General features: G+C 38.2%; 1 protein-coding gene across 1 annotated transcript in view; it reads left to right on the top strand.

Annotated features, from left to right (window-relative positions):
• Positions 1-26,425, top strand: part of LOC125240608 (ATP-dependent helicase brm) — a 78,090-nt gene that overhangs the window by 20,606 nt on the left and 31,059 nt on the right. The window contains exons 10-16 of the mRNA XM_048148568.1: positions 531-638; positions 4,480-4,594; positions 15,622-15,760; positions 23,551-23,632; positions 24,283-24,440; positions 25,105-25,282; positions 25,845-26,087. Of these exons, the coding sequence (XP_048004525.1) occupies positions 531-638; positions 4,480-4,594; positions 15,622-15,760; positions 23,551-23,632; positions 24,283-24,440; positions 25,105-25,282; positions 25,845-26,087 (1,023 nt within the window). The remainder of the gene's footprint in view (positions 1-530; positions 639-4,479; positions 4,595-15,621; positions 15,761-23,550; positions 23,633-24,282; positions 24,441-25,104; positions 25,283-25,844; positions 26,088-26,425) is intronic.

The raw sequence follows: 26,425 nt of genomic DNA, 5'->3' as shown, positions 1-26,425 counted from the left end.
AGCTACAAGAGGGCTCTCTTTGCCTAACATACCTTCCTTGCCTTAAACCAGATTTAAAATACGCAATCATTGAAGGATCTGGTAAAGTCTAAACCAGTCGTTAAGTAAGCTTTCTTTAAATGGTGCAGAATAACACCCCCATGGTTGAGACATGGCGCTCGTTACTAATTTTGCTGTTAACAGAAATATTAATCTTACAGGTTAAATAGCTTGAATTGTTGTGTTGTTGTTGTGTGTTGTTCAATTGTTATCTTTAAAATTAAAAGTGTATACTTACACTTTACGGTTATTAGTAAATTCCTCGAGTTAACTAACAAACTTCGTAACTAATTAATTCGTTATATACAAAGGAATTGTCAAAGTTAATGTGTGTAATTTCAAATGTTATGTGAAATCCCTAATCCGCAATTCCGCATAGGGCTAACATGGCGACTATAGCCCGAGCCCTGGCCTCTGAGAGGAGGCCTGTGCCCAGCAGTTCGACGTATATAGGCTCAATTATTTATTTACTATTTATAATGTGTGCGCAGAAATCGCGAAAGAAAAAGTTGCTGGAGGGCGGTGAGATTGACGCTCTGGATGACAGCTCGCAGACTTCCGACTCAAGGGTCAGCGTCATGGACCCCAAGACCGGCGAGGTAAGTTATTGACGTGAACTCAGAGCATATATTATACTAAAGAGCGGACAAGCCGCTCGCGCCCTTATCGAATTTGTCATTGTGTGTGTGAGCGATGATATGGCTTGCTGGTCGTTCGCATGTACACAGCATGGAAATGATGCACGTGTATTGTGCAATAGGAGTGTCCATCTACAAGTTGTTTGTGTGCTTTGTGTGGGTTCAAGAACTTGCGACTTCCTAAGGCCGATATTCTACTATCATAGAAATATGATAATAGGCAACATGCCGTCCTTTTTCTTCACGTTGGAGAGAGAGGAAGGCATACAGACCTATGATTATATGATAGCGTACTTTTGGCCTAAGATGTCTGTGGATGTAACAGTACCTCACCACGACATAGATGATTCGTCTTTTTTAATTTTATTAATATAATGACACAAGGGTGCGGGTAGTCTTATCTCGACGTAATCTCGCGCCAATCATGGGTTAGTCCTTCAGAAAGAGTTCTGTAAATCCGCTCCGATCCGCTTTTTCCTAGATATTTATTAGCTATATTTTATTTTAACACATTCTAATTTCCCTAACTATATCACTGCAACTGTTTTTAGCAAATTTTTTAGGGTCATGAGGTAGATTTGGTCCAATCCGATTTGTTAACATCGACGATTTGGTGGAAATATCGTTCAATAATCTCGAGAAAATTGACTAGCAAAATTAAAAGCGAATACACTAATATAAAGCGTTCGTATTTTTAAGTCGGAGTTCCGTCGTTACATGCACAAAAGGAACCCGGTGGTAAACAATAAGTTTGTTTGTTTTGTTTTGTTTCGACCTACGTACACCTTGACAACAATACAATCCAAGTACCAAAGAAAATGCTGTACAAAAGTTGACAAATTAAGGAAATGCTACATATTGTTTTCCAAAAAGTTCCGTTGTGAAACATTTTTATGCTATTGTTGAGGTGAAAAATGATTACGTGCTTGGTTTTAGCATTAAAACCTTCACATAATTTACTCAAAATGACCGCCTCGTTTTTTTATACAGGCCTTTAAGCGGGCTGGCCACTCGTCAATAGCGGCACGCACCTTTTAGTCCGTTGCTTCTGGAAAGTTATGTATGAAAATGTTGGCATAATTAATGGAAGATTTTTATCGCTCGTCCTATAATATATTTCTAAAACTAGATAAATGTAGCTATTAAATAATAATTTTTATTTTAAAATAACTATTACAGTTTTTATAATATGTAAAAAAAATAATCCCGTTTTAAGATTTTCCCATTTTATTTTGTATTTTTGTTCTAAAGTACATTTTTTTTGTTCCAAAAATGAATTCTTCGTCCTTAATTTATCCGAAAATGATATATCGCATGCCCTATTTTTTATAGTTTTAGAGAAATATGGTTTCAAAGGAAGCGCGGCGGCGCTTGCCTTCCTCCCCTCCTCCCTCCTAAATTAAGGGGGGCTCTCAATGACTCCCGGTCTTTATCTACTCAGGGCCACCCAGGGAACAACTGTGCCAAGTCCCAGTGCTTAATCATAAAATGCAGGGTGTTGTGCAATAGCCACCCAGCTACACCGTGCCCGAATCATAGTATTCTCCGTTTAACGAAATATCAGTACATAGTATGTGTTGTATTGCACGCGCAGGTCTCTCACCGCCGCGCAGGTGTAGTCGGACCATAACTCGACAGTATACACGCTTGTACAAAAACTGAGGAACAGCTGTCTTTTTACGCTGTCACTAGTTCACTACATTTGGCGAATCTTCTAGCCAACATGTTTGCCCTTACTGCGGTGGCTCGCCTCTGCCTTTCTATGTCCTCCTGGTCTTTTAAACTGGATAAGATGTGTCCAAGATATTTGACTTCGTGTACTCTCCGCAATTGAACTCCATCAAGCAAAAGAGGTGGTACATGTGTGGGCAGCGCAGGCCCGCGCACTTGATCAGGGTAGAGCGAGACATAGTTTTGGCGCCCTTATTGTTAAAAATTTTTTCGGGTTCGAAGCTAAAATACCAATGGAAATATCAACGGAGTCCTTATAGTTACGCTATGTCCGTCTGTCACGTTATAGTCATTTGACTAATAAGTAACTAAAAGATAGCATAGGGTCTCATACTAGACAGAAATAATGAACGCTAGCGAAGCGAGCGCGAAATTTTTTTCTATTATTGAGAGAGGAATTTTATATACATACTTAAACCCAAATGCAGATTTTTAATAGCTGAATTCACTCCTGGCCCCTCTCGCCATTTCGGACTCTGTGTGCGCCCATGCAATATAAAACTTTTTGATTTAGACTTTTCCACATTTACCATTTTGGCTCCCCTCACCATCTGGCGCCTAGAGCGGCCGCTCCACTCGCTCTACCCTTAATCCGGCCCTATGTGGGCATATGTGCTGCCTCCATGAGCATAAATTCAGACTTGTCCGGATTGTATCTCATGTTATGCTGGCTGGCGTATCTCTCGCATTCTGCAAGTATCTTACGCATAGCTCCCACAGATGGTGCTAGTAGGACCATATCGTCTGCATATTATGCGATGTGATTTATCATTTGCCCATTGATGGAGCAGCCAACCTCGGTACTGGTTAAAGCCTGCGACAGCCCATCCATGTACACACTGAAGAGAGCCGGAGACATACTGCCTCCTTGTCTCACGCCACAGTTTAGCCCGCTGGCTGTGGACAGAGTTGACTTCCATCTTACTACGTTCTTCTGCTGGGAATACCACTTCTCCAGTATCTTAATAATTGGCGTGGGCGCTTTCCGTTCCCGTAGTTTATTCCACAGCAATTGGTGGTCAAATACAACTCAAGTGGACTTTCTATCACTATAGGAGTTGTGCCATCAAGATGCAGAACCAGGACCCTCAAAAAGGAAAAAGTAAAATGTAACTAATTCTGTTTTATTTTTCTAATTTACTAAACTTCAAAATTTTACTGTATTTTATTTCTTCATTAGTAATAGTCAAATCGATGCAAAGTTAGCTTAGACAATTTTTTCAGATAAACGGATATCAAAGAAAGTAAGATCGAATAGATAGCACTTTCATTACTTTCAACCTAAAACTTTTAGGGTAAACTATTTTACCTTAACCAGTCTACCAGACTCTTGGCCTCTCTATTTATAGATTTTTTTTTTGTTTACCAAAGTAACCATTCGTCTTACTGACCTTTATTTGCACTAAAACTAAAGCAAAATAAATTTTATACAATGTTATATCATATCATGAAGTATTTTGCAGATATTTGTCCAAAAATATTGACAAAACGCTACAATTTATAAATGCGTCAAAAATTAACCTTTTTTGACGCTTCATATCTCGAAAACTATTTGACGGACATTGATAACAAAGATGTCAAACTGTTTAAAATTTAATGCGCTTTCAACATTACACAGCAACTTTTGACCAAAAACGCATAGTTTTTAAAAAAAAAAATAAAAAACAAAAAAAGTCCGATTTTTTTACTTTTTTTTTTAAATTACGAAGTTAGCACACTTTTTTTTTGCTTGCAAAATATAGTCTTACATTCCCCCAAGGACTCCAAATAACATACCAAAAATCCAGCTTTACATCACACTTTGTTTTTTTAGCCGATTTTCATGTAAGATTTGACCGGTGTAACCGTCTGTGACGGTTTTTATGCCAAAACCAAGTAATCATTCTAGTTTGAATGGATGAGAGTTGTACATCGTCATACAAAGAAACGCCCGCGCCTAAAAGTTTAGTATGATCTTTTAGAAACCATTAGTACAAATTGAGCATGAACTCCTCAATGCCTCAGTGATTGTTGTTTGATGTTTTTATATAAGAATACAGTTCCAATGTAATCATGAATAAAACATCACCAGGTACTGAAAGGCGAGGAGGCACCACTACTCTCGCAGCTGAAGGACTGGATGGAGGCTCACCCCGGCTGGGAGGTCCTCTCCGACTCGGAGGACTCGGGCGACGACAGCGACGATGGTACAGTCACGAGCTTTAATTTGGGACCCACCTAAGGTTGAATATCGTATAGCAAACTTTGGCTATTTAGAGCTAACATTTTAAAGCTCAATCATGTCAATGTCATAATGTTTACCATCGACAACTTTACGTTTCTAGGGGCAACCGTGTAAAAACGTCAACCGGAACGAGGGCAAACGATTATTACCGATGTTTTCCGAGTAATAGGCTAGTTTCCTACTAGTCAAATGAGCTTCTTTTTAAGAAATGTCAAAACAGTTAGCTAAAGGTGCTAACTCACGGCCGCACAAGCTGCGCACCGCACCAAGGTCATCCCATTACTATCCTGCAAGTGGGAGTGAGAAAGAGTTATTCTCTGCTCGCTCCCACTTGCAGCTGCGGTGCGGCCGTGAGTTAGCTACTTAATATGGAATTAATATGGCAACCGACTTTATAACGTCACGGTCAACTCATCAACTTATTATTTCTATGCCATTTATTAAATAGAAATTATGTTTAAAAATAACTACTGTCTATATTTTTCTTCTAATTATCTCGTGTATTATTTCGTGCACTGCATAAAATATTTTATTTTAAGTAAAGGAAACTACCCTATCGTTACTTGGGTAATAACTTTTTGGTCCGGTGGTTTATTTTTTTTTAAATCTGTGATACGGAAATAAACAATAAGTAATAAAGTTTCAATTGATATAATATTCATATAAAACAATTGACATATTAAGATCTTTGTCAAAACAAACTTTTTTATTCTTTATAATTATTTATTAAGACATGACGCAAGACTACAACGAAATTAATTTACATCTTTTCAGTAAAATGTTTAACCAAATATTCAAAATCGCGTATATCCACCGTAGTTATCAATCACAGCCTGGAGCCGGTCACGCATGGATCCAATCAATTTCTCACATATGTCAGTACCCTTAAAACTTTCCCAGACTATGTGGCAATGATCCATAAGTGCTTCTCTAGTTCTTTCGTTTCGATTTGACCATTTTTGGACCATTAAGCCCCATAAATTTTCGACTGGATTTAAATCGGCACTCTTTGCAGGCCACGGAATAGGATTTATATTTGCTCTATTATTGTGGAACCAATTTCTAACGATTCTTGCCGTATGAATGGTTGCGTTATCTTGAACAAAGTTTATTGGAGCAACATCCTCTTGTGGATATATAATATAGCTGCAATGTTGGAAGGACACTCTCGTCTAATAAATCGACATAATCTTGAGCAGTGGCCCTGGGTGGTAAATCGACAAGTTCTCCAATGCCGGCTGAACTAATCCAGCCAGACATGTTAACTGTAATGCGACCAGACGCGTTGTTAGCTAAGACGTGGTCTTCGGTGTATCGCGTCCTGTCGATCCTCCACAAATGCAGTCTGCCTGTTTGGGAAGATTGAAAAGTCTTTTCATCGATGAAAGCCGTAGTCGTCCAATCAAAATTTAGATATCGACGTGCGAAAATAAGTCGAGCAGCTTTATGGGCATCCGTCAAAGCATTTTTTTTTGCAGGCCGCCTGTGATGCACGCCCATGGCGTGAAGGTGCCTTCTAATTGTTGAAGGGTGGACTTCAAATGCTTCTGCAAAATGCCTCGTTGGCGTAAAGGCATCCATAATATATTGCATTTGCATCAGGCGGCTCTGCTCTTGTAACTTGCGGGCGATGGTTGTTTCGACGTAAGTCTATAATATTTTCCTCGTTCCCGTGACGTCGAACCCAACGGCGAACTGTGTTCCTTGTCACATTTATTTGGCGTGATATCTCGCGGATTCCTACTCCTTGTTCGTGCAAATCAATAACTTGTAGTCGTATTTGGTCACGATTAGCCGCAAGCATTTTATTAATTGCAAAATTATATTTTCTTAAAATGTCACAATAAACTATTTTCTTGACTGACACTGACACGACATATGTTCGTAATTAGAAAATCGTAATGATCATAGACTAAGGGTAATAATAGCTTTTTGCAAAAAGGTTATCATTTCAAGGGTCGATTAGATAAGACATTTTATGTCATAGCTTGACATTCAACATTATTGCAGTTTCGACCTTATTGCATTATGAATGTTCTAACGACATTTAACGAAAATGGGTCACAAATTAAAGCTCGTGACTGTACGTGATCCCGACAGTCGGGTTCTCTGATCCTAATAGTCGTTTTTATATATGGAATTTTGCACATTATCGGCTTGTAGAGTGTAGTACGTTCTGCGCGTTCAGGTACTGAATTTGTTAAGATTTCGAGTGATAGTACATTGGCTGGACGTCGTGAGAGCGGACATGCAAGAGAACAATCTCACGCCTAATGGCCGCTGTACACATGAGGCCAACGGTTGGACCAACCCTTGGTGGAACCCCTTGGCCAAGACACAGTATAATAAAGGGTACTATCGTACAGTATGGCCACTCCCGCTCCCCGCTGAAAGTGCCGCCCACCCCCTCTCGGTTACCTCACAGTTACCGCCTGTCAAAAACGCGAACAGTCGGCCTGTCATATTTCACTCATACAAGCATAGTACTCGTTCACCTACACGATCTTAGAATGTGTGCTAGGATCGCGCCTCTTTCATATATTTGATCGCCAGTGTCCGAGGTGTGGCCAAGATAAGAGTCGCTGTTTACACATTGGTGAACCAATCACTTGGCATTGGCCCTTCATAAAAGATGGACGTAGAATGGAAAAGGCTAGATAATTCTAGGTCACATTGTCAGCAAAATTTAATTAATAAATAATATTAACAATTTTTGAAATATTCTGATTAGACATTTATCTTTTTAGCCAATACATTAAACATTTGCAAGGGTATTGTATTTCCTAAAATCAACACTATTATTGGTATAGATAATCTTATTATTTTCGTAAATCTTTCACTACTGTCCTCTCTGACGGCTGACGACAAACTTAATGAGGCGCCAAGATCCTTTGATGTGTGGACAAAAAACCGACACCAGTCGGTTGGCCGGCCAGCGCTAGCGCCAACTGCCAACATACGGCCAAGTAACCCTCTACACGCTTGGCCAAGGGGTTCCACCAAGGGTTGTTCCAACCATTGGCCCCATGTATACAGCGGCCATAAGGATTCCAAAGACCGGGCAAAGTGGAGACGACTGAGCAGGAAAGCGGACCCTGGCGCTAAGCCGGAAAAACGCTAAGTCGAAGAAGAAGTACATTTCATCATAAATTAAGTGTGTTTTTCAGTACACCTGCCGCGTGAAATGATGGTTGCTGTGTTAGTTTCTTTAAATCTATTCCGCTTATGTTTACGTTGTTTCTCTTACTATAGCGTACTGTGCGAAATGGCGTGGAGCAATTATGAATAAATTCATTGATATATTCGCCATGCGCTTTTGCAGTAGTCATACTTGTTATGGAGATTTTTTGGCCAAAAGCTGCACTTTTAGATTGAAGCAAGCCGCTTTGCATGGTGATAGTAGACGTCATAGTAAATGATTTTTTCCGAGGATATCGAAATTTCATCCCTTAGGAAGCCGAGCGTAGCGAGGTGTTTTATGAAAATGAAAAAAAATCTATAGTTTTATCATATCGTCCGATTTTAACAAAACGTATCTCAAATGAAAGGTATTGATTTATGTAATAAAAAAAAATAGAAAAAAATATATTATAAAAAAAGTAATCTAAGAAAAAAATTAAAATAGTAAATTTACGTATCACACTGAATAACTTCAAAGAATGACTTTTCTTACACAGAAAAGTACATAGTGACAGTACACATCAAAATAAAATAAAAAATTCCGAGGATATCATAATTTCATCCCTTAGGACGACGAACGTAGCGAGGTCTGTTACGAAAACCGAAAATAAAATCTAATTTTTTTACGTCGTCCGATTTTGACAAAACATATCTCAATTGCACACTGAATAACTGCAAAAAACGGTAGACAAGATGTACAATGTCGATATATGAGTATTTAAAATTAAAGACAAATAAATTCATGATTATAAACTAAAAACCGAATCGAAATCGGATCAGTAGTTTTTAAGATACAAGTTGTCAAAGTTGGCTTAGTTTGTTTATTGAGACCGTGCGCGACGACACGCCACGTGACAGGTGACCATTATGGACAATATTGTCGCCGCTCTCAAGCGAGAAGTAAGTAAACATTGTGAAAAAATTAATGAAATTTGTGTTATTTTACTATATTAGACAATTTTGGACGATGGTGGTTACAACATTATCGCCAATAACATTAAAATTGTTGTTTTCAGTGAGAAATTAACAAACTGGTGACTAAAACGGGGTTTCGTGTCATCGCTCACGAAATCATTTTCCAACCTAAGACGATGAATAAAGACAAGAAATTAGTGCTAGCTGGGCATTTTCTAGAGATTGAAGACTTTTATCCACCATTTGTACCTATGTGCAATAAAGTATTAATAAATCATTGGCTTTTGAAATTGTTGATCAGTTCACTGCTATGCTATGTCATTTTCATAGGCTAACTATAGGTATTATAAATATCATTTACAGGGTACAGGGTTTATTGTAAAATAAAAACAAACTAGCTATTATAACTTTTAATTAGGTATAGTATACATTACAAGAACTTGTTTCATTTACTTGAAAATATTGGAGGTTTAGCAGATATCACATCAAATATGTAATCATCAATGCGATGAAATAAGTTTTCAGGAATTTTATTTAAAATGTGATAAGCCTTCAGCGGATGTGGACTACTTCTGCTTTTATTGTTCTCGTGCTCCTTCGTCCGATTGAAACCTCGATATTTACGCATTCTCGTCAATCCGTTTCGATTTGTACACAGGACCACACTTAAGGAAACAAATAAAATGATTTTGGAACATGACTGGGATTGGCTTCCACGTCGGCTTTTAAAACTCCAATAAAATTTGCACTATAAATTCAATTCAACACTTGTATCAAAAGATTACGCACTTTTAAGTAAAACTTCAGAGGTTGGACGACACTTTTCTTCTTACGGCAACTATTCACTTAAACGGTGGTTTCCTTTCCACCACGGTCTTGGAAATAGCTAATATTTAGTCGATATTTTTCTTGGGAGTTATTACAATTCACCATAACAAATTTTACTAGGCCCATATTAAATTTATCTCAAAAACGATATGAAAATGTTTACTGCAATATGGTTTTGACAGCGTAAGTCAGCGACTAAAATGTCAATTTTGGCCGTAGTGAGCGCTGTGATCGTTTTAGCTACCCCCTCCACCCGCTTTGCACCCTGCCAATATGTTCGCTTATAAATTCCTTAGCCAGAAAGTCAGATACATTATATTTTTCATACTCATTTAAAGACTGTATCGTTAAGTATAAGCAGCGCCGGCCCGTGCAGTCGATCAGGGTAGAGCGAGTTTGAGTTTCGGCGCCCTTGGGAAGAAGTTTCACTACGTAGGAAAATAAATCGCGAGCGTAGCGAGCGCGAAATTTTTTTCATAGTAATGCCGTAATTTGAAGAATAACGCAATGCAGAATTTATTTAAAAAAAAATGTAAATACTGTTAACCTAGGGAAGAGCGGGGCCTCTATTGACTCGATTAAAATTTAACCCTTAAATGCATGAATTTTTCTTTTAACGAGATATATGATAGACAATGGTTTTCTGACTCTGGGAAAAATAATTAAAAAAATATTTAAGATCGATTTTTATACTAAATCAGTGTTAGAAGTTAAATAGGCCAAATCTTATTTACATAAATATATCGTAATTGATGAGTTTTATTTAAAAAAAATGACTACTATTAAAAAGGTACACTATTTATGGAACCTCTATGATAAAATGTTTAAACATAAACTAATTACTAACTCCGAAAAAAACAGCCTAATCACATACTAAAAATCGCCATTGTCCTGTTTTTCACACTTTTCCGCCATTTCATCTTAATCCTTAAATAATAAATAGTAAATCATTAAATTATTTAATTTATTTAATTGTTTATTAAATAATAATAAATAATTAATAATAATTAAGCAATAAATGTGATTTTGGATAGCTACATATCGAGCCACGGGCCATCAAATATATGTATAAGGACAAAAAAAACCTGGTCTAAATGTTGACATGTGCATAATTTTGTATTATTATGTTCCGAGGATTCATTTCCGACTCCTCTCGCCATTTTGTATGATCTGAAGGTATTGGTAAGCACTATTTGATATAAGAAGGTCTGATATTGATTTTATTTTAGGGAGTTTATGGTACTTTCATTAAGGTCTAGCAAATACATTTCGGACAACCCTTATCTGGCATAATTTGAGAATATTCCAATGACTCATTAGTACGATTTCAACAAACAAAGGTTAATATGCTGCCAAAACATATTCTTTAAGAGTTCTCTTCATGGTTGTTCAATAGGGCACTTGCAGAATAAATGCGGTGAATTTATATAATTTAAAAAAAACGCATTTTGAGCAACGTTTCGGATTGCCGTAAATTTTTGATGCAAGCAGGATAAGAGAAACAGATAAAAAAATTAGCCATAGGCCAAAGTCTACTAGACATTCATGGTGTTTGAACAGTCCCTAAACCAGATCGACATAAACACTGTATGATAGATAAATTCGACATCAAAGTCGAAGTTAGCGTAAGCGCCATGCCACATTCTCTAAATGGCCGCCATACACAGATCCCAAACTTTTTTTTTAAATAACAGTGGCTACACTATGTCCAGATATTCTGCTTTGTGGATCATGTGTAGTTGAGGTTCGCACCGTACAATTTTTATTCGCAATCGTATCGTCTTGTACGCAGTTTGTGAATTTTCTGGTAGCATTTGTCCGAAATCGTAATTTGTACTCGGGAAGATTAAGTCAATACTGTCTAAACCACATGCTTTACGTCGAGTTTCTAGGACAAAATGCGCACCTTATTATGTGACTTATTAAGCCCATGTCTTGTTATAAGAAAAAAATATAATAGAAAATAAATACGGCTACTCAAAGTTGTGTTTATACTTAACGATACAGTCTTTATTTATAATATTGTTACATATTATACGTCACAATTGATTTAGGTACATAATTATTATATGGTATATTAAAATTATTGTTTTAGTATTCGTAGTTTGATATGTCGAAATATGTTAATATATTTTTAAATTACATTAAGGAACATTGAGCATTATATAATATTAGAATAAAATGAATACAATGTTTTGTGAATGTCAATTAAATAATTTAAAAATATAAAATTCATTCATGTCATAAAAAGCGTGGGTGAGAAGCCATTTTTTTAATGCTCGTGTGAATTGGCTCGAAGATTCTATACACGTAATGTCTTTGGGCAGTTTGTTAAAAATCTTGGGACCTTGTACTGTATGTACCTCTTATCTTATCTCAATCTATTATTATCAATGCATACTTCTAACAGTTAAAAGTATGCATTGATAATAGACATCATAATAAACGATTTTTTCCGAGGATATAAAAATGTTATCCCTTAGAAAGACGAGCGTAGCGAACATTTTAAAGCGGCCATATAAACCAAACTATGCTTACTTTGGTAACTTGTATCTTAAAAACTACTCATCCGATTTCGATGTAGTTTTTAGTTTTGAACTATAAATTTATCTGCATTTGATTTAAAAATAAATCTTATATCCAAATTGGACATTTTTTGTTAATTGTAAGAAGAAGAAGACCATCAAATAAAAAAAACAGTTTTTTTTTTGTTTTTCGTAACAGACCTCGCTACGCTCGTCTTTCTAAGGGATTAAATTTTTATATCCTCGGAAAAAATCGTTTATTATGATGTCTATTACCAATGCACACTTGTAACTGTAAGCAAAGAGGATCGAGTGTTATAGAGAGTTACTGTCAAAGTAAAATGTGTAATCACAGTACTTAGACTGCCATCCCTTGTCACAACTCACAAGCTTAAAACTTTTGAACCTCAGTTTTTGACAATTTGGCCCATATTCTTAGCTTGATATATGTGTTAAAATGACAAATATTAATGTTAGCGCCATCTAGCTGAGCGTACCCCAAAGGTGTAATGCCATCTAGGCCACCGGGCCTTTTCTGTATGGTACTGAGGTACATTTTTTTCTTAGACTTTATCTGTCTATACGGAGTTATATAGTCTTTGACTGTAAGAAAAATATAATGTTTCTGACTTTCTGGCTAAGGAATTTATAAGCGACCATATAAACAAACTACAGCCAACTTTGGCAAAAGTTTTTCTTTTAGTTTTTAGGGTTCCGTAGTCAACTAGGAACCCTTATAGTTTCGCCATGTCTGTCTGTCCGTCCGTCCGTCCGTCCGCGGATAATCTCAGTAACCGTTAGCACTAGAAAGCTGAAATTTGGTACTAATATGTATATCAATCACGCCAACAAAGTGCAAAAATAAAAAATGGAATTTTTTTTTTATTAGGGTACCCCCCCTTCATGTAAAGTGGGGGCTGATATTTTTTTTTCATTCCAACCCCAACACGTCATATATTGTTGGATAGGTATTTAAAAATGAATAAGGGTTTACTACGATCGTTTTTTGATAATATTAATATTTTCGGAAATAATCGCTCCTAAAGGAAAAAAAGTGCGTCCCCCCCCCCTCTAACTTTTGAACCATATGTTTAAAAAATATGGAAAAAATCACAAAAGTAGAACTTTATAAAGACTTTCTAGGAAAATTATTTTGAACTTGATAGGTCCAGTAGTTTTTGAGAAAAATACGGAAAACTACGGAACCCTACACTGAGCGTGGCCCGACGCGCTCTTGGCCGGTTTTTTCTTTTTCTTATTCTTACATTTTTTTAAATATTTTAGTTACATAAAGCAATACCTTTCAATTGAGATATGTTTTGTCAAAATCGGACGGCGTACAAACAAATTAGATTTTTTTCGGTTTTCGTAACAGACCTCGCTACGCTCGTCGTCCTAAGGGATGATCCTCGGAATTTTTTATTTCATTTTGATGTACTTTTCTGTGTAAGAAAAATATATTATTTCTGACATTCTGGCAAAGGAATTTCAAAGTGGCCATATAAAGCAAACTTTCCCAACTTTGGCAACTTGTATCTTAAAAACCGGCCAAGAGCGTGTCGGGCCACGCTCAGTGTAGAGTTCCGTAGTTTTCCGTATTTTTCTCAAAAACTACTGAACCTATCAAGTTCAAAACAATTTTCCTAGAAAGTCTTTACAAAGTTCTACTTTTGTGATTTTTTTCATATTTTTTAAACTTATGGTTCAAAAGTTAGAGGGGGGGGACGCACTTTTTTTCCTTTAGGAGCGATTACACTGGTTAACAAATTTTAAGGTTTTGTTAATCCATGAAATGAGTTGTGCTAATTGCGAAAGAATACCTCTAAATATACATTTTGATGTAAGTTTTAAGGTCGAGTTAGCTCGCGTTTTTTTGTGGAATCAAATAAAAATCTTTTGACTTAAGATAACATTATATTCATAAATCACATATTATAAAATTTAAAAATGAGTTAATATATTGCTGTTCCGTTTATAAATAATATCTACAGCCTCTCTCTTCAACGTCCAGCAGTAGTTTGCTAACATAGCAGGACTCCATTTGCCCTGGTATCGCTGTTCCATGCCTGAACTTTTTGCGCGTATTAAGCCCTTCTGTCTTATTTATTCAAAAATAACAATCTTTAATGTGATCCTTTTAGGCAAACATGATCGGCGGCCGGATAGCCAATCTCGCAAGTGTTTACCACAACTCAAGCATATTACATTTACATGCGGAACCCAGGGCTTGTCTTGATTTTTCACTGGTATTCCAATAAAGTTCGTAAGCACGACAGATTCTGGGACTGAAGTTTTCGCTCGTATTTTTTGTAGTGAATTTACCACAAACGTAACAAAAATTGTTAGGAATACTTTCACAGGAACGAGGCATATCAAAAATATAAATTCACAAAGTTTTAGATCAAACTTCACAATAAAAACTAAAAACAAAATTTGTTTGATACACTTAAGATGTTGCTGTATGTTACAGTGCTATTACCACGTCATACACTAATTGTATTTTCACGGTGTTTGTTAGCGAACGCCAGCGCAATCTTAACGTTCTTTATGATGTATTAAATCTAGTAAAGTAAAGCTGTGCTATAATAACGAACAAGTCGAAACTTGCGAGAGTGCGGCGAACGCAATACAAGATTAAACTTGCAAAGCTCGATAAATCGAGCTAAGACACTTGTAATATTATAATTGATGATTAGTATTTACCAAGTACTGTCTATTTTTGTATTTCATCATTCATGGGCAAAACCATTGTTAACCAGTGTTATTTCCGAAAATACTAATTTCATTAAAAAATGATCTGAGTAAACCCTTATTCATTTGTAAATACCTATCCAACAATATATCACACGTTGGAGTTGGAATGAAAAGAAAAATCAGCCCCCACTTTACATGTAGGGGGGTTACCCTAATAGAACATTTTTTTCCATTTTTTATTTTTGCACTTTGTTGGCGTGATTGATGTACATATTGGTACCAAATTTCAGCTTTCTAGTGCTAACGGTTACTGAGATTATCCGCGGACGGACGGACGGACGGACAGACACTACAGACAGACAAGGCGAAACTATAAGGGTTCCTAGTTGACTACGGAACCCTAAAAATCCTTCATTGTTTAGGATAATATAATTATACTACCACTAATATATACTGCACAACTCCCTCACAGCATTCTACCATTTTTATTATTTTTCTTTCGTTTTTACTCAACACGTCAGTACAATTTCAAGCCAATTGGTTATCGACTAACAGCAGTAAGGGGCAATCCGGGAAATATATCAAGGGTCTGCCTGAAAACCAGCGTTGTAGTTAATATGCTGCAACATTATGCTAAGGCAAGCTCCTGGTCAACACACATGGCATGAATATTTTAATCTGACATCTGTAACTCATTTTCTTAGATGTTTAAGTCTAAATTTAAGTTTTTTATGGCAACAAATATAACGTAACACTTTTCTATAACAATTTCATGTGATGTTAATTAAAACTTTTCTATGTCTATATCATAATCAATCCGTTCATTTGTCCAATTTTGGTCACACAGAGAAACGCGAAAGGAAAGAAAAGCACCGCGACGAAAGGAGCGACAAGGAGAAGACAGAAGAAGAAAAGGCGCGCGACATGATCAAGAAGGCCAAGGTCGAGGACGACGAGTACAAGACGGAGGAGCAGACCTACTACAGGTGAGTACTTGCTCTTATTCAACCTTTAGAGTCTTCCAGTAACTCCGGTTTCCAACACATCGAAGGGCTCAAGCTATATCTGACCGTAAACCAAAAATGCGGGGGAAACGTGCACACTGTACCACAGTATAATAAAGAGTACTATCGTACAGTATGGCCACTCCCGCTCCCCACTGAAAGCGCCGCCCACCCCCTCTCGCTTACCTCACAGTTACCGCCTGTCAAAAACGCGAACAGTCAACCTGTCATATCTCACTCATACAGCGTTCACCTACATGAGCTTAGAATGTGTGCTAGGAACGCGCCTCTTTCATATATTTGTTCGTCAGTGTCCGAGATGTGACTGTACTGTGTGCGTAGCCGAATGCACAAACGCTCACGATAATATCTCTTTCGTAGCTATCTATCTCTATCGCCCTTGCGTATTGGCGCAACAGAGCCAGACGACATTTCTGTGGCGTTTCGTTTTCATTTTGAGTCGCAGAAATGTCATTCGGCTACGGGGCCAGTACTACGTGGACTTCGTAGTGCAGGGCAGGCCCCACATAGCCGAATGGCATTAATGACGAAGCACATTACACACCGCGTACGCCCATCGGGGTATGTTCTTCTGGAGAGGGAAACAGTGTGAATTTGGGCTGCTTTCGCTGCTCGATGCTTAGTGCTATTCTGAAGTCTGATAGTATCACTCGAGACGAGACAGGTTTTTCGTTAGCCAAACCAAAGACATATGTAACTCCGTCCGTAATATAGACAGATAAAGTCTAAGAAAAAAACGTACCTCAGTGCCATACAGAAAAAGGCACGGTGGCCTAGATGGCGTTACACCTTTTGGGTACACTCGGCTAGATGGCGCTAATATTAATATTTGACATTTTAACACGTATCTATATCTATATTATTATTATTATTATCTATATAAACGGCAAAGTCCTGAGACTCCTGAGTGAGTGACTGACTGACTTAAATCAACGCACAGCCCAAACCGCTGGTGCTAGAGGTAGAGGTTCCAAATTTGGCACGAAGGTTACTTATAAGGTCTAGGGGCGCACTAAGGAAGGATTTTTCAAAATTAATTCCCTAAGGGGGTGAAATGGGTGTTCAAATTTTGTATGGGGATCTACCTTATTTCTGAGATATGAACTTGAACCTTCGTATAAAGGTAATAAATTAAAATAAAAGAAAAGTAATTTCAGCGTTTTTTGATTTTCATCCTCTAAGAGGGTTAAAATGGGGATCAAAGTTTGTATCGGAAACAAGTTTTATTTTAAGCCATAGACGTGAAACTTGGTAAAAAGGTAGTCAAGTATGAAAGAAGAAAAGTAAATTTGACCTACTTTCACAGAATATATAATAGTACAAGTACAGAAGGCCCACTGCTTTGATGTTCACGAAATGCCGCCGTTTTAAATACCTACAAAATTCTTACAAAGAAACGAGCCGCACGTGCGCGGCGTCCGGTGATAGGGTTACCTATGGATTAAAACGAATTAATACTCACATAAAATGTTATACTATTATATTCTTATATTCTTGTATATAAATACTATTATATTCTTATATTCGTATATAAATGTTCTACTATTACTGTCTAGGTATATATACTGTATTTATATATTTTTGGTCAAGTTCCAACATCACAAGCCTTATTGAACTTTTCCGTGGGACTTAATCAGTAGTCGATCTGTGTAAGAATGTCCTATGGTATTTATTTTATTCAATATGTCTATTTAAGTAAGTATTATTAGCCATTCCACACGCGAACATCGCTAAAAAAACCTCGCGACGTAAAGTAACAATAGAAAGTGCGAACATGCATTCGGTGAGAACGCGCGCCACCCCTGAGTAGGCCGCGAACTCGCGGCCGCCAGGATGTACTTGTAGCGCGGCGATAGTATCGCGGAGTGAGCCGCCCCTGCTACTTTCTGAATTTAAACTGAAACTTTGCATGCGTGCTCAATTTTTACGGTTTCTGGAACTCTCTCGATGAGTATTAGCTGCCTGTAGAACAAAAGTCAGCGATAAAAATAACCAACTATTTGTATCACCTAAGAAAACGATGTTGACGAATTTGTGGTATGTGTAAAGTACCCCGTGACGATTATTTTACAAAGGATTTTCTATTTTGATCTTTAAACTTAGATGCTGCAGACCCACAGATTACCTAAACATACGTACATACAATCACGCCTGTATCCTATAAAAGGGGTAGGCAGAGCACATGAAACTACTCAAGTTTCAGAGTCACTCTTGGCAAATATAGGGGTTTGCAATAAAACGAAAATTTTGACATTGTAGTGTCAGGTCAGGTTGCCAGCCTCTCGCCTACGCCGCAATTTAACCCGAATCCCATAGACGACTTCTACGACACCCACAGGAAGAGACGGGGTGGTGAAATTCTTAAACTGCCACCAAATCGTTTATGACGTATTTGCCGCTCTTCGGTTACAATTCTGCAGAGTTACTGCCTGTCATACTTCCGTGCATTGGTGACATTAGACAGACTGAAGACGCCGAAATGCTATTGGTCCATAAAATATCTCATTAAAGGCGATCTGCCACTGACCCTAAGTCCGTTTTCAGATTATCCGATCCGATATCGGATGTCGGAAGGATTTCAATGGAAAAAATCCAAGATGGCGCCTTTAATGTATGGGATATCGGTCCGACATCCGATATCGGATCGGATAATGTGAAAACGCACTTAAACGAAGACTCATGGACATGTGCATACTTCCAATTCTCACCTACGGTGCACAAATTTGATGGTGTTTGACGGCGAGTTACAGGTCCAAACTCGGGCTTTGTCTGCGAGCTATGGAGGGCAGCATATTAGGTGTTAAAGTTAACGGATCTTATTCGGAACACCACGCTGCGCTCACAAACAAAAATAATCGATGTAGTTCGGGAAAGTGGCCAAGCTGGAGGGGGACTGGACTGGTCATGTCTGCCGAATGTCGAATGAGCTATGGGCCAAGATTACCACAGAGTGGCAGCCCAGGCCAAAACGGGGACCCGGCAGACCACGTATGCGATGGCGGAACGAGTTACACTCCTTTTCGAGAGAATGGCCGAGGACTGCTCAAAACCGGAAGGAATATAAAAATCGGGGGAGGTCTTTGCCCAGCAATGGGACAACCCATCAAATCGCTGCCGAGCAATTTGAGGCGTTTTGGATTTAAATTTTAAATAAGTTCGCCTTTGTACCTCCTCCTTCTTCATTCTTTTAAATTTTATGTCTTATATATTTTATGTTGGTGGTACAACACAGAACACCCCAATAGAAGCCAAATGCAAGCGATATTGTTCGAGACGCAAATCACCAATCCTTGCGGGGTGAGGCGGGCGCGCACGGTGCTGCCATTGGTCGTTTCAAATAATGGCGCGCCTTTACGATTAGCAGTAGGGATGGGAATGGGACATGTCTATTATAGACAATGGTACCGGTACCAGTACTGTGGTGAATTTGTTTTGCAACAAATTATAATATTATAATTAAATTATAATAAGGCCTAGTTACCCTTCGGGTTGGAAGGTCAGATGGCAGTCGCTTTCATAAAACTAGTGCCTACGCCAAATCTTGGTAGTAGTTTCCAAAGCGGACCCCAGGCTCCCATGAGCCGTGGCGAATGCCGATGCCGGGATAACGCAAGGAGGATGATAATTGTGATAGCATCTCAATAAAAATCATTCTAGTAACTAATAACTAAACTGTGCATTTTTACTTACGTTTACTAAGTTAAATAACCAACTAAATATTCTAAACTAATCAATGAACTAAATACCACTACAGATTCTAAATAATTATTCACTATTACAAATCTGCTTTCTTTTATATTTCATAAAATGGTAGCACATGGTACGAACGGCAGTACGAAGTTCCCGCAACAGACATAAACTAACATGGCCCCATGCCTAGTCGTTTACGTGAAAGGGATAGCATATCACATTGTTAACTCGGTAAAGAGGGATGGACGCGCCTCGGCGCCGCTCAGCACAACCATATTGACCAGTATAAATGAACTCCGCGGACAATAAACAATATTCAACAAAATAATTAATTTGACTTAACTGTGGAATGTTATTCCATCTTTTTTACATGTAGAAGTGTTAAAAGACTTGCCACACCACTTTATGCTGTAAGAGACCATTGTTTGCAACCAAAATTGATTATTTAAGATTTTTTCCCGAGCGGACACGGACACTGTTAGCGGGTCGTATACTTGGGCGCTACTGATCGGTGTCGCACGCGTTCAAACTTTTATAAACCTGATTTGTCGTATGCTTGGTGACCGCGAGTCGCCCTGTAAGGGCCATCTTGTTGTATTGATCTGTGTGGTACAATAAAGAATTTACTTACTTATTTATCACCTCTCCCCTTCCATTGGTACTTTGGTACCAGCCACTGTGCAACTAAGGTCTAAAATGATCCACACCTGGATAGGAAGTGTCTTCGACTAATTAGTCTTCTCTTTTTTTGGTTATTCTGTTTTGAATGAGTACCTATATCTTTGCTCATTCCTGTTCTAAGACCCTAACCAGGACGCTTTTGTTTATAGCCTACGAAAAGAGTTTTCAACTTTTTATATTAAGTATCCGATCCGGTCCAAGATGGCATCTGGTACGGGCGTAGGCATTTATGCAAATGACTAGTGACTACTGTGGTAGTATCAGCATGGACAATTATGCCACTGTCTTTCAAGCCGAGACATACGCAATAATTACCTGTGTACATAAGAATATAGTTAGACAAACCCAAGGAAAGAATATTCAGCGATAGTCAGGCGGCATTCAAAGCCTTCACATCGCTAAGAGTTGACTCTAGACTGGTATTAAACGGCATCCAAGCTCTTAACAAGCTTGGAAGGCAAAACAAGGTGCAACTGGTATGGATACCGGGGCACGAAGGCTTCATTGGCAATGAAAATGCTGATGAACTTGCCAAGGCCAGGTCTGAAGACAACGTCACAAGGAACCATTAAAACGGCTATGAAAGACCATACAAAGGCTAATCACCAAAAAGAGTGGGATACCCTGGTAGGTCTGAAGCATTCAAAGCTCTTTATGCAGAGGGTAGAATCTGGATGGAGCAAAAAGCTAGGAAAGCTAGGCAAAAGACAACTCCAAATTATAACGGGGGTGTTCACAGACCATTACGGGATCAAAGGAATTTTGGCCAAGATGGGACAAGCTGACTATACAGATTGTCGCATGTACGGCGAAGAGGAAGAGACCGTCAGACATCTAATGTGTGAATGTCACGCCCTCGCCAGACAAAGAATGAAGAACTTTGGAGCAGGCTACCTAGTACAAAAGTACATCAGAGAGCTACCCATGAGCCTCATCATCCGATCCGTGGAGATGGTCGAGAAGCTCCTGAATAGCTGAAGGATCTTAAGATCGAAGGGGGAAATTGCACAAAAGATCCCGATGGGTCAAAGTGTATCCGGAAGGGCCCCCGCAGATTTAAGATAAGATGAGTATCCGATCCGATCGAGCGAAGGACCGACTCCTATACATTCTCGAAATCATTCAAGGCGACATCTTTGATTTTTGCCTTTGACATCCTTCCTACATCCGATATCGGATCGGATAATATGACAACGCTGTATGGCCCTATAACCATCATCATATCCAATGATGTTGTCTCACGTTCCACTCTACACAAGCCATCCTCTCTACCATCCATTTCCAAGGTAAAGGTGTTGTCAGAAAAACTTCTCGTTATACCTAACACCTAACTTATCACTACTACTAACTGTCTTATATCAACAGCTCACTATCTGATTGCAAGATTCTAGTCATAGAACTAAAGATAGAGAGCTAGGTGTGTTTTAATTTGTACAGTTTGCTGATTTACGCAAAAAATAAATAAAATATGTAGGTAAATTTCGCATTATGGCGCTCATCTATCTCAGCCGTTATCAATTCCACGCTTATACGCACCTGTAACATTAATTTTGTTCCATTTCATAAATTATCCGAAATTATCCGAATTATTCGAATATTCGAATAATAAAAATTGTATTATCCGAATTATTCGAATATTAAAAATCCGTCGGATAATGCAAACTCTAAATGGGACATTATAGGCTCTCAATAATAATAATAATTGGTGACATTCTGATTTCAAAGTTGGATTAAAAGTATAAGGCAGGGTTCTTGTATTTCATCATGACCCACATCTCCTCAATGGTAATGAGGCAAATTCTTCAATTGAATTTTAGGTATTTTAATAAGAAAATGATTCTTATTGACCTTTCCGTTGGTTACTCGCGTTCTTTTTTTACTTTATACAACGTGTTTCACTTAACACTAAAAACCTAGAAACTGTTTGTTCAGAATCGAGAGTAGAAAGTAGAATCGATTGAGCTGTCTTGATGGGGGTGATTTTTTTTTTTGAAATGTTTATTATTAGTTATTTTTACGTGCCCATTCTACAAATTCGTAATACAACATTGTGTATATTGCATTGCTAGAGGTTGTATACCTTTTTCAGTATTTAGGGGTATTAATAATGGCTGGTTTACTTGGACGATTATTTTTTCCACTACGAGTTTGACATTGTGTCAGTTTAATTTTAAAGTTTATCATAAGTCGTAACCACTTGAACTCGTACCTGATTACAACCTTGTCACTTTGAATGTTGGGTTTAAATTTGCTTACTGCGTCACCTGTTCAATTTGAAGTTTACTGTGACAAAGCTTGCTTTACAGTGACATAGTTGTCTATTGGTAAACCTTATGTCATTGCAGTAACGTACACAAATAAATAGTTTTAAGGTTTATGATGGTAGCTAGCAATTATTTTATTGGGTGTAGAGTTAAAAGTCGAGTAGAGCTGTACAGAAAATGAAAAAATCAATTTAAAAAAATAATAATCATCAGATTAAAAGATGAATATTCCAGATACGTTTAGAAAAATATAAATCACTTGGGGTGTCTGAGGTTTTGAGTGATACCGGAAACACGGTGTATGACCCCCCGGGAATATCAGTCTGTCACTCTAGCAGGACTTTGCCGTTTATTAATTATTAAATTTATATAGAAGATATTATGTACTTAGTCGGTCCTAAAGTTCTGTCACAAATAAAAATAATGATAATAAAAACAAAAGTACCAATCAGTTTTTAATAAATTATATATCAATATAAAGTACATTTAATAGAGAATGAATATAACTTAAAATTATTCAAAATGACCTCCATTATTTTTAATACAGGCCAATAAACGCCGCGGCCAGTCGTCTATCGCAGCACGCACCATATTCATGTCTATTTCAGCGACTGCTTTTCTTATAGATGACTTCAGGCTCTCCAAATTTTTATGTGGTTTAGCACAGACCTTCTCCTCTAAGACCTGCCAAATTTTGTAGTCCAAAGGATTAAGGTCCGGACTGGAGGAAGGCCAATCTTCGTGTCTTATAAAGTCGATTTTTACAGGCCTAAGTTTATGTATGTATGTATGTGGTGCTATAGGTACAAGAGGATGTATTTGTATATGTACATTAAATAAAAATAACGAAAGTACTTTTCTGCGCGTGCGAAACCGCGGGCAAAAGCTAGTCAATGCTATGAATATGGGCTAAATTGTCAAAACTGAGATGCAAAAGTTTTGAGCCTGTGTCAAGAGATGGCAGTCTATGCACTGCACTGTGATTACACATATTACTTCGACAGTAACTCTCTATAACACTCGATCCTCTTTGGCCAAACTAAGAACTCTAAGAAGCCACTCAAGCCATTAACCTATTGTACTTACTTAGAAAATAATTGTGTTTGTCTTCAACAGCATCGCCCACACGGTACACGAGTCTGTCACAGAGCAAGCCAGTATCCTGGTGAACGGGAATCTGAAAGAGTATCAAATCAAGGTAAGACTAAACAAATTCTTTCGTCCACGTAATAGTACTTAATATGCTAAGTACTATTATGTGGACTATAGAATATACCCTCTTGTTCATAATCGTACTCTAAAGTTATCAAGCCGATAAAGCTCGTTTGTCCTTTTCTATCACACCAATACGTCGGAATGGGACAAACGAACTTTGTCGGCTTGATAACTTTAGAGCACGTTTATGAATAAGTTTTTTTGCAAAAAAATCATTTTTGGCACAAGCTTTTATCGCCGACTGTACCTTACCTGTACCTTTCTTTCAACAGTCATCTACTGCTCTAGACGTTTCTAAAAAACCCTTACTCGATGGGGATACGACGTTTCATGACAAGAGTTCCTATGACCACTTTTCTGCTCCGTCATCAGATCAGCTCCATGACACCATAATATTGCATTGTCACGTGATTTACATATATTATGTGTGCAAAATTTCAGCTCAATCTGAAACCGGGAAGTGGGTCAAATTTAGCTTCTACGTTTTGACGCACACTAACATACTAACAAGGCAAGTTGAATAAAAGCTTGTAAAAAGGGGGTTAGTGTCTAACTACATTTAGTATGAACTTTATTGCACCAATCTAACACATTCTGCATTTATATTTTAACTACTAACTAAATGAACTACAGGGTTTGGAATGGCTGGTGTCGTTGTTCAACAACAACCTGAACGGCATCCTGGCCGACGAGATGGGTCTCGGCAAGACCATCCAGACCATCGCGCTGGTCACTTACCTGATGGAGAAGAAGAAAGTCAACGGGCCGTTCCTCATTATTGTGCCGCTCAGGTAAGAATAATACTAGAACAGAACTTACTTTATTTACTACTTATTATCTACAGGAAAATCGCATAATTCCAAGTCACAAAAAAGTTATGTTAGAATGCTGAGCTATGTTATATACCTCTATGATCATGTGAGTGTGTTCTAATAACGTCCCACTTTTTTGCTTACCATAAAGACGAGATTTACTTGTATCTCTATATGAATAAAACTGACAAAGCGGCTTTATAGCAATCGACAAAGTGGGACATATTACTAAGCACACCATTTCTAAAATTGTCAATTTACAATTTCAATTTATTTCTTCATAACAAAAGTTACATATTTAAAATCGTTGTCAATAGAAATTGTCAACAATGTAAACAAACCATTATATAAAATATCGATATTTTAGAACAATTTTATTATTTTAAAAGTTGAGGATCATAATGTGAGATGAATTGTTTAAATAACACATTAATTTAGCCAGTATCTGATGAGAGTTTGTTTACATTGTTCACAAATTTATTGACGGCGACTTTACAAAAATTACAATTATGTCCATCTTAGTAACTATAGGTATAACAATTTTATAATAATCATATACAATTATTTTTTCTGAATGTGTCGTCTAATGAATGTAAAATAATTGTACTTTATTGAGTTAATTCACACGTTTTCACGTTCGCAGTACTCTATCGAACTGGGTGCTCGAGTTCGAGAAGTGGGCGCCAACGGTGGTAGTCGTATCATACAAGGGCTCACCGCAGTCGCGGCGGCTCGTGCAGAACCAGATGCGCTCGACCAAGTTCAACGTGCTGCTCACAACCTACGAGTACGTCATCAAGGACAAGGGCTGGCTGTCCAAGGTAAAACTTAAACCCTTTTAGAGTCAGACCAATCTAAGTTACTTATCGCGGTACTCTATCGAACTGGGAACTGGAGTTCGAGAAATGAAGAAACTTTAACCCTATGACATGACGTAGTAAATGAATTCTTAAATTGGACGATTTTTTTATTGGTGTTTCAGACACTTAAACCTAAACCCATTCTGCATTAGGAAATATCTACCCATCTCCTAATGACAATATCGCAAAATGTTACAGTTGGATTTGTCAGTTTTTGAAGTAAAGTCACTCGTTCGTTAATAAGCGATTAGCATCTAAGGGCCCATTTAGACGGTACGAGAACTCGCATACGAGTTTCATTACATTGTATTTGATGGCTGTGCCAAATTGTATGCCCGCAATGTAACTGAAATCGCATGCGAGTTCGCACGCCGTCTAAATCAGGCCTAATGCTAGAGCACTAGCATGGCTCCTAATACTAAGTACTTGCAGGAATACACACAACTGCTGTATATAGTATTCGAATAAATAACTTTGCAGTTCAGTATTTTATAATACGCTATAATTGTGTTATGTCCCGTAGCTCCAATGGAAGTACATGATAATCGACGAGGGCCACCGCATGAAGAACCACCACTGCAAGCTGACACAAGTTCTGAACACGCACTACATCGCGCCGCACCGCCTGCTACTCACCGGCACGCCGCTGCAGAACAAACTGCCCGAGCTGTGGGCGCTGCTTAACTTCCTGCTGCCGTCCATCTTCAAGAGCTGCTCCACGTTCGAACAGTGGTTCAACGCGCCCTTCGCCACTACCGGAGAGAAGGTACGATCACACGCAGGGGTAGGACAGTGAACATTGCTCGCTGCTCACCGGCACGCCGCTGCAGAACAAGCTGCTTGAGCTGTGGGCGCTGCTTAACTTCTTACTGCCTTTAATCTTCAAGAGCTTTTTTAAGTTCGAACAGTGGTTCAACGCGCCCTTCGCCACTACCGGAGAGAAGGTACGATCACACTCAGGGGTAGGACAGTGAACATTGCTCGCTGCTCACCGGCACGCAGCTGCAAAACAAACTGCCCGAGCTGTGGGCGCTGGTCAACTTCTTACTGCCTTCAATCTTCCAGAGCTTTTTTAAGTTCGAACAGTGGTTCAACGCGTCCTTC

Source organism: Leguminivora glycinivorella, chromosome Z (assembly GCF_023078275.1).
Source record: "Leguminivora glycinivorella isolate SPB_JAAS2020 chromosome Z, LegGlyc_1.1, whole genome shotgun sequence".
In the NCBI taxonomy this organism is placed as follows: domain Eukaryota; kingdom Metazoa; phylum Arthropoda; class Insecta; order Lepidoptera; family Tortricidae; genus Leguminivora; species Leguminivora glycinivorella.
Note: the sequence above shows the minus strand (reverse complement) of the source record. Positions and strands in the feature narration are given on the sequence as shown.